General features: G+C 39.1%; 1 protein-coding gene across 3 annotated transcripts; it reads right to left on the reverse strand.

Moving 5' to 3' along the window:
• Positions 1–676: 676 nt before the first annotated feature.
• On the reverse strand, positions 677–4930 carry LOC133496498 (serine/threonine-protein kinase Nek2-like). 3 transcript variants are annotated; one of them, XM_061812169.1, is made up of 6 exons: positions 4591–4929; positions 2823–3000; positions 1991–2171; positions 1812–1894; positions 1593–1719; positions 677–1395 (listed from the first exon to the last, which is right to left on the reverse strand). In XM_061812169.1, the coding sequence occupies exons 2-6, from the start codon at positions 2978–2980 to the stop codon at positions 1114–1116; spliced, it is 831 nt and encodes a 276-aa protein (XP_061668153.1). In that variant the 5' UTR covers positions 2981–3000; positions 4591–4929; the 3' UTR covers positions 677–1113. The 3 variants fall into 3 exon arrangements, with proteins under 3 accessions (XP_061668153.1, XP_061668152.1, XP_061668151.1); XM_061812168.1 differs by having other exon boundaries at positions 2823–3040; positions 4591–4926; XM_061812167.1 differs by having other exon boundaries at positions 1812–2171; positions 2823–3040; positions 4591–4930.
• Positions 4931–8543: the final 3613 nt, after the last annotated feature.

An 8543-nucleotide genomic window follows, 5' to 3' on the forward strand; every position in this document is an offset into this window, starting at 1 on the left:
CAATTTTTTCATTAAAGTACAGTTCTTCTAAACAATGTGTTGAACAAACTATTTTCCTCAGGCTTTCAAGGAGAGAAGCACGTTCAACGGATGCTTGCTTGCTTCATCCTTAGATAGGGGCTACCTGATTCACACCTATTTTTCACAAAATTCATGACCTCAGTCATTGAATGACACACTGCTTTGTTTTTTTTTTTCTTTTTTTAAAGCACACTCCTTTGAACAAATTGCCCAATTACACAGATTGAAGAGTGTGTATTTCATGGATGCTGGGTCTTGTTGGTCTTCTGAGAATCTACTGCACCTACTGGTAACTTGTTTAACATGTAGCAATAAAAATATACTGAAAATGTGGATTAATCTGGTTAGTCACATTGGACTGCTATTATTTTGAACACTACTGTAAATAACCCTCAGGTCCAGTCATGACCAGTGAGAAGATCCAGGGTCATACACTCCAGTTTATGCTGACAATACTGTCGATGTAGATGTGAGCCTTTACTTGTAACACTTACATTATGAAACATTATATTTGTACAATATATGGCTGTCTTTTTGTATTTGTTTTCCTCTTTTCTTCTACCTTTGCCTATTGCAAGTTGCCATGTGCAATTTATTATCTGCAATCTTGGATGGATTTATGGAATAAAAAGTTTCACAGATACAACAGTGACAATATTAGTGATCTAGTGTTTGGCACTGTATTGTTTTATTGTTGTTGGTTTAACTATACATGCACATAAATTCATAAAAAACGTTATGTCTCAGAGGTTATCCAAAGCCACATTAAATACATATTAAATATTCAATTCTTCATTGTCTTTGTAGTCCATGAAAATAAACTTAATTACAAATTTCACAACAGTTTTTTTTTTCAATTTATTTCCAGCAAAGTCCCAACTTCCAACTTCCTTCTGAGAACTTCCTGTTTGAAGTCTGCTATACCAAAGTACTTCTTGATCAACTCTTAGTGACTTGGTATCATAATGTCAAAATGTGGACAACATCATGAAGAGAACCGTTTAGAAACAAATTCATAAAAATCATCAGCAGTCGTATCTAAGTCGGATTTAAAAGGTATATAAACATTTACAGTATATTCAGTTCTGGCTGTCACAAACGGAGGCTACAGACACCGACTGGTTCTTTGTCCACTTGGCTCGCATGCTGACTGTCCGTCCGGAGCCTCCTCGCAATCTTGTGGAGCATCACAAACTGAGGATCAATTGGCGAAAGGTTTTCCTTATTTTTGCGAACGCACCGCAGCTTCTTATTCAACTCAATTCGCTTTAAACGCCTCTGAAGCCACAACTGCGTCTTCTTGGTTTCCTCCCCTACCGCTTCCGCCAGCAGGTTGCTCTGGAAAATGGATTCCACAGATGGTCTCAGGGAGCCCTGGTGAAAGATCAAAGTTCCTGGGAGTTATACTGATGTCATTATTGATGTGTTTACTTCTTGTTGGGGCTGCTCTGAGTTCATTCTATAACGTGATATATATTGGCAACCTCACTGGATGTTGCAATGTTAATAGAGGGCTTTCCTTAAAATATTACATCTGACATTGTTCAGTATTTGAAAAATAAGTGATTTACTGTCAAATTGAGCATATTGTTGAGGAGTATGCCCAATTCCTCAGAGTACAGTCCAGGGATTCTTATGAAAGTCGCTGCTGGCATCTTCTCTGCAAGAACTCTTTGTTCTTGTGCAGGAAAATAGCGGCTGCAAAGAAAAACAAAAATCAAGACAACATTAGACACGTTATACTAAAACTATGCATTGAGTAAATGAGTTCAAGCAGTTTGAAAGCTTACCACAGAGTACAGAGCTCATACAGTAAACAGCCTAGTGACCAGACATCACATTTGTCATTGAAGGACATCTTGTTCCTTTGTTCCTGAAGAATAGATGTGAAAACAAGAGAATGGTCGAAACAATTTAGAAGCGCCATTGTCCACACAAACCACTGAGTAAAAAAGGTAAATGCACTCACTGTGGGGATGTAAGAACACGTTCCAAGCATCACATTCTGCTCGCTGTCCAAGAAGATGTTTTCTGGTTTCAAGTTGTGATGAAGGAAGCTGGCAGGCCTGCTCTTTCTCGTCCTTTGGAATTTCAGGACTGACGAGAGCTGAGCCAGTACTCGCAGGATGAACTGCTCATCCAAATGACGTCTTGCATGCACAAACACGACATTATTATTGCACCATATCTCTCAAAATACTCCTTTTTTTAAGAATACGATATTGAAATGTTCTTAAGGTTCAGGATATCTTTGCAACATCTGCACAATGTTATGAATACAGGGGGTTCTCTCTTTAACTTGAATTAATAGATAAACAGGAACGTTCCGAAATCTATCACTACCCTATGCTAATGCCAGAGTAAAGTCACAAAAAAAAAATCATAAATATTTGCTGAAAAACTATGATGGTAACTACCCGTGCATTCTTGTTTCACGTGAACACATTTTTATGCCACTGTGTTCATTACTGTGTTGTGTAGAATTGCACTGCGTTGTGTGCCATGTAGCTAAAAAGCCCCCAAAATATTACAAACACTTCACAGAACGATGCAGTAAATTTCCATGTAACTGTAAAGTACAACATGATGTGGTCAATCCCGTAAGCATTACCACAGTATCTATTTGAACATGGAAATGTTGATAAAGCACTCATATCTGATGTTATTAGATTGTGTAGCCATGTTCACATAGTAAACTGACAAATGATTGCTGGAGGGGGTAACAAGGTATTCTTACTCGGTATCGTCGTAAACAGAGTATCCCGTGTACATATAGTAAGTCTAAATGAACGGCAAGTCACCTTTCCCTTGATGTAGAAGTAATGAGGCTGGCCAGGGTGTCACCCTGGCAGTCCTCCATCACCATGTACAGCTTGGTGTTGGCGCTGTCAACGATCCAGTCGTAACATCTCAGAATGTTCGGGTGCTTCAGCTTCTTTCGGCACTTCACTTCGGACATCAGCCTCTGTGTCTCGCTCTCTGTCAAAGTGCCATAAAAGATCTCCTTCCACACCATAACCTTGGCACAGCAAGTTCGGTGAAGACCCACGTTATGAGAGGAGAGCAACACATTTGGAATCAATAGAAGAAATGGAAGAAAATCCCATTTAGTTGTGTCACTGTCAGAGCACAGCTTGTAAAAACAGTGCATTTTTAATGTCGCCAAAAGCCACTTGTTTATAGTTGCTTGACAATAAACAAGCGCTTTAGTGCACAGTGGTGGGGAATAAAAAGGCATAAATACTTTGTTACTGAACTTGAAAAAGAAATTTGTGTACGTGTACTAAGTTGAGCAGGCAAGGCTAAGGGAAGACATTGTTTTGATAGCATGACCAGTAATATTTTTCCTTTTAAGTATGAGCATTATGCAACTGTTCAGTTTTACTTCCTTTCATGGGCTGACAGAAAATACAGATTTTGAGAGACATGCATTGCATTCACACAGGAGTATTATGCAGGCCCCACCAAGAACAAAATGCTCAGAGCAAACTCTGACAAAAGGGAATGATTTGGTTGTTAGAGCGGCTCTGCTGATACGAGACAGCCACCGTTGGCGCCGTTTGGTTGAAAACTGCTCATTTTTCTTGCACCGGTTCTTGATCACAGCTGGTAGTCGCAAGAAGGACGCTTTACAATGTCCAATTTTGTTTGAGCAACCGATAAAATAGGAGTGCACCCCCATTCATACGCCTTTCTGAAATGATCTCTGCTTAGTTACGGTTTGTTTACTCGAATTCACCCATCCAAGATGGCGAAGCCGACCTAAACCGGAAGGTGCGTGACGTCATTTGAAAACCATCCATACACAGTGTGTAAAAGCCATTTTGAAATGAATGAGCGATGACAGTACTGACATGTAGACAAACAGTTGGTGACTTTCATCTAGTGGCCAACAGTCAGCTGTGGACTTCCCTTGAAATTAAGGACTAAGGTCAGTTGTGGACTTTCCCATAAAGTTGTCAACTTTCCCTGAGTTTAAGACACCTTTGCTGTCAATCTTTGCAGTCACAGGAACTTTCAAAGCTTAAGGAAATCCATTTTTTTTGCTTAATTTTCATAGGCGAACTTAGGAAAGTTAAACATGTTACCAATTTCTTGTTGGATTTTGAATAATATTTCATAAAAGGATGGGATAAATGATCATCTGATGTGTTAATGTATGACCTGAATGAAAAGTTAAAACACAGAAACTGACATAATACTCATTTTATAGCTGGGACCATTTTTTTCATGTTTTTGAAAAAAGCAGACGTTTTCCCCACGTGGTTTACATGTTTTATTTTTAGCATGTAGGCCAACAATATTAATAGGTAATTAAAAAAAAGTGTTATTTTCTTATTACCCACAGTCCAAGGAATGATTTAGTTCCGAAAATACATTATTTGAAACATCTTTTAAAAATCATTGGCGGTCCCTACTGAAAGTATAATAAGAGGACATAATATGTTTGGACTGTTTGCTGTAATTTGAAGCGGTGCAGCATCGATAAAGAGCGTACTTTTAACGACAAACAACTCGGTGCATATACTATTTATGTAAAATACACGGATGGACAACGTAAGTACTCACTTTCCCATCACATTTCCGTCGTATCTTCTGGCATCTTCCATAGGAATCCACGCTGAGTGAGTAAAGCACATCGTACTCGCCTCGTCGGGACGTCATGCTAAAGTTAGCGCACGAGCTAGTCCATAAATTTCTTTCAACTTGCCTCGTTCTTTATCCGTTGGCAAGGAACGTTCCTAGTCAAATAAATAAGAAGTTCACTAGTGTTGAAAATGCTCCACAATAGTGTAATTCTGTCTTTTCACGGAAGTTATATTCTTTACATGAAAGGACTGATCCTGACTCGAAAGGACCTTTTATGTGGGGCGCTACAGTCCCGAATGCGATTGGTAGGATGTCCCCACAAACCTGCCCCTGATTGGTCAAGAGCAGACTGAGAGATGATCAAACGGACCATAGAGCATTATGTCATAATTAACCTTGACTGAATACATGTGATATTTTGTGCAGATGCCTCACTAAATTCAGCAGATGGCAGTGTGTGTAAAAATATTGTACTGTATATTAAAAATATTCTTCATAAGAAATAATGTTATGTTGAAGAGGTTTTTTTTTTTTTAATGTCCTGATATGTAGCAAAAGCAACACCTCATCACACAGCTTTAAACATTGAGTAGTCCCACTTCACTTTCTTGATCTTTCAAATTTTGCTGCTTTTGGTGGTCATCTATTAACAACAGTCTTATGATTAGATTAAGCACCATTTAAGGCATGTGAATAAATGGCCAACCATATGCATGCCCTGTTAGTTTCACAGTAGTTAATCATCCTTTGAGTGGTTTCATTTTGATTGAAAATCGAAGGTAATATTCTTCAGGCATGATTCTCATTACTGGGTTTATAGTTGGCAGTCCAGTCGAACAGTGATTTTTCACAATGAAAAGTTTTGGAAATTGTTTTCATTTTGTTATTTAGCGTCTTGGACTGCTATTTAGAGAATTGCGGATTATTAGGAAGGCATTTCAGTCTGCTACAATACAGTTGTGCACCACTTCAAAGTATATAATAATAAATAGTAAGAAGAATGTTGTTAAATGAATACATTTCAAACCTTTCTTTGGCCTTATGTTAGCCAAACCATTTCATTAGTTCCCATTTAAAGTGAAAATATCAAGTAGATAATTATGAATTTATAATGACTCTACAGCAAAGGTGAACTAGCAATGTTTGTTGTAAACTTATGACCTTTTGTGGAAAAGAAGGGTTCATCAAACAATTCATTCAAATTTTGACAAACGTATTTTGATTTGATACTACTACTATTACTACTACTACTAATAAAAAGTCTTTCCCTAAGTATGAGAAAATAATTACTTTGCCCAATTCAAATTGGGCAAAGTGATTGATGATGCATTGATGATCATCATCATCTCCACAATAGTGTACATTAATCTTTGACAGAAATAGTTGGACAGTATATAAAATGGAACGAATAATATCCAATAAATGAGTTCCATCAAACATATACTTTTTTTTATAACGATTATAATTCTTGGCTTTGACACGGTCAGGGAGAACAATATGTTGAGAGCTGTATCTAATAGTTCTCCTCAGTTAACTAATCAAATATTTTCAGACAATATTAATATATTAGAGTTATGTGTAACTCTTGTGGCCACCAAGTCTTGTGTTTATCCCATCCGAGGTTGCAACTGGAAGTCACATTAAAGTCCCGTGAAAAAGTGCTTTGCAATCCAAAAGCTTCCCATTTATGACTTTTTATGTTTACATCCTCATTTAGCTCCCCCAAAATGATGAATATCTCTTTTCCAAAGTGATAATCTATACAATCCTGGCAAAACAAATGACTCTTTGTAACATTTAATTACTGGAATTTGCTGAGTAGAAAAGTTTAGCAATAGCAGCCCTTCAGAGAAATACATAAGCATTTATCCTCTAAGGGAAGAAGGCCCGTGGTTGTTTGCTCTGTAATTAAGGACACCACATCCCCCACAGCAAGCCAGCCCTCCCCCCAATCTCTCTCTCTCTCTCTGTCTGTATCTCCAGCTCTATTCCTCACCACTTTTCCTCTCCTCTTGTTGGCAGCCCCTCTTGCTCTAATCTGTGGCCTTAATGAACACATGCACATACATGAGTACGCACACACTGTATATTCTCTGTGAAATCCCTTTAGCTGGAAAGCATGACGTTTTAGTAGTACAGGCCTTCACCACGCACTGGAGCAGCTATATATAGAAGTCATCACGGTTGCTTTTCAGGCCCCCTCATCTATTTCCCCCTTCTTCTTCTTTTTCTTCTCCTTCTTCTGTATTAACCGCATCAGTGGTTTTCTTTTCCTAAAGTGCTTTCAGTGGCGGACGGCCCGTTCTGCCCTTGAAAAGGTTACGCACGTTTCATTGTTCCCCATTTTGTCTCTCGGCTCCCGAGAGGACTGCGGGGGAGAGAAAGTGAACAAGACGCGGTCCCTCCTGATTGAGCATGATTAAAAGCAGCGGGTTGTCACGGCCCGCTGGTGCTGATGACACGACAGAATCACACCATCTTAAAGACGGGCAGCAGAGGAAGAAAACAGCAGGAGATGAGACTCCAAAATTGACTATTTGACGGCGAGGCGGGCCTGAAATCCCCACGTGTGTTGCTGTCTGCCCTGGCCACATTAGTCGTCTCGTTATACATTGAGTGACCTCATTATTTCCACGAAAAACAGCCCTTTCCCTGTATGACCCTCAGCCTTGATATGCAAGGCCCCCCCGGACCCCATTAAAATGATGCTTTGCTTGAAGACCACTAAGAGACTGACAGTGCACCGCTTGATTCACGGTTGTTAAAGCACCAACTGTTGTAGTGCACTGACTCTCAGCTGCTTGGAGTGATGTTGTTAAAGTTAATGTTACATTATGAGGGCTTTCTATTGCCATCTGGAAAGAATGGGCGTGATGATGGTTTCAGCAGGGCCATTTTCTATGCACAAGCACCACTGTTTGGAAAAGAGGCCTCATGTTTAGTCTTTTGTGTGCCTTTCTTTCTACTTTAAAATGTCAATCTCTTATAAAGACATTCATGAAAGGTTATACAAAATGAGCAGCTAAAAACCTGCAGCAACACGGGTTCTTTGTTTGCGCCTTAATGTCAGGGTGGGCGACGGCACCTCTGACACTGTGGTCAGTAGCAATGGAGCACCACAGGTATCCGTTCTCTCCCCTGTCGTGTTCATAATCTACATATTGGAGAATAGTTATGAGTCTGAGCTCTGTCATGTGCAGAGAGGTTCAGATGACTGATAATTAGGAGGAAGAGAAGAGAAGAGAATAGAGGGTAGACAGGAAGTAAAGTAATGGAGCCTAGTGGAGGACTTCGTAGGGAAGGTACAGGCCCAAAAGGTGAAGACCTACAAAACCAAAAGAGATGGTTGTGAACCTCAAGAGGACTAGACCCCATCTACATTCTCATAAAAAGAAATAATGTATCCTATCAAAACTGTTCCAAACTGTTACCTTCATAAAACTTTTAATAACTGTACAGACAGTTCTCATTATCTCATGTTCTTCTTGTCCTAACACCACTTGTTGAGGTTGGTCCCATTTTAAGAATAAAAAAAAGTGTCCGAGTCCATCTTTTGACTCACAAAAATTTCTGAGTACTAACGGAAATGTTCTGCATTCTATGCATGAAAATGCCATTTTGTGCTTGTTTTGATAATGGCAGTAATCGTGTTATGATTGCACTGACTATCACTTCACAAAGTGCTTAGAACTGGTGTTGGAAATATGCTTAAGTTAATATAATTAATGTATGTTACTCGAACAAGTCACATTTGTAATTTCAGCGACCTCGTTGTAATGTGTTACTTATTGTGTGACTGGTACTGCTTATTGCTGTATGCGTGGCTAAGCTATGTATATGTAATGGTGTGATGTTGTGCACTATAATAGGAACAGGACGTGGAAGTGCACTTTTATTTTGAAAGGCAGCACTTTCTTTGTCATTCATTCCTT

This window comes from Syngnathoides biaculeatus, chromosome 23 (genome assembly GCF_019802595.1).
Source record: "Syngnathoides biaculeatus isolate LvHL_M chromosome 23, ASM1980259v1, whole genome shotgun sequence".
NCBI classification, from domain to species: domain Eukaryota; kingdom Metazoa; phylum Chordata; class Actinopteri; order Syngnathiformes; family Syngnathidae; genus Syngnathoides; species Syngnathoides biaculeatus.

Excerpts from the sequence above, each read along its gene's own strand:
- LOC133496498 (XM_061812167.1), bottom strand. The coding sequence starts at position 4,686 with ATGACGTCCCGACGAGGCGAGTACGATGTGCTTTACTCACTCAGCGTG. Across the intron at positions 3,041-4,590 it reads GACGGAAATGTGATGGGAAA|GTTATGGTGTGGAAGGAGAT; the intron begins GTGAGTACTTAC and ends TGCTGTGCCAAG. Across the intron at positions 1,720-1,811 it reads TATGAGCTCTGTACTCTGTG|CCGCTATTTTCCTGCACAAG; the intron begins GTAAGCTTTCAA and ends TTTTCTTTGCAG.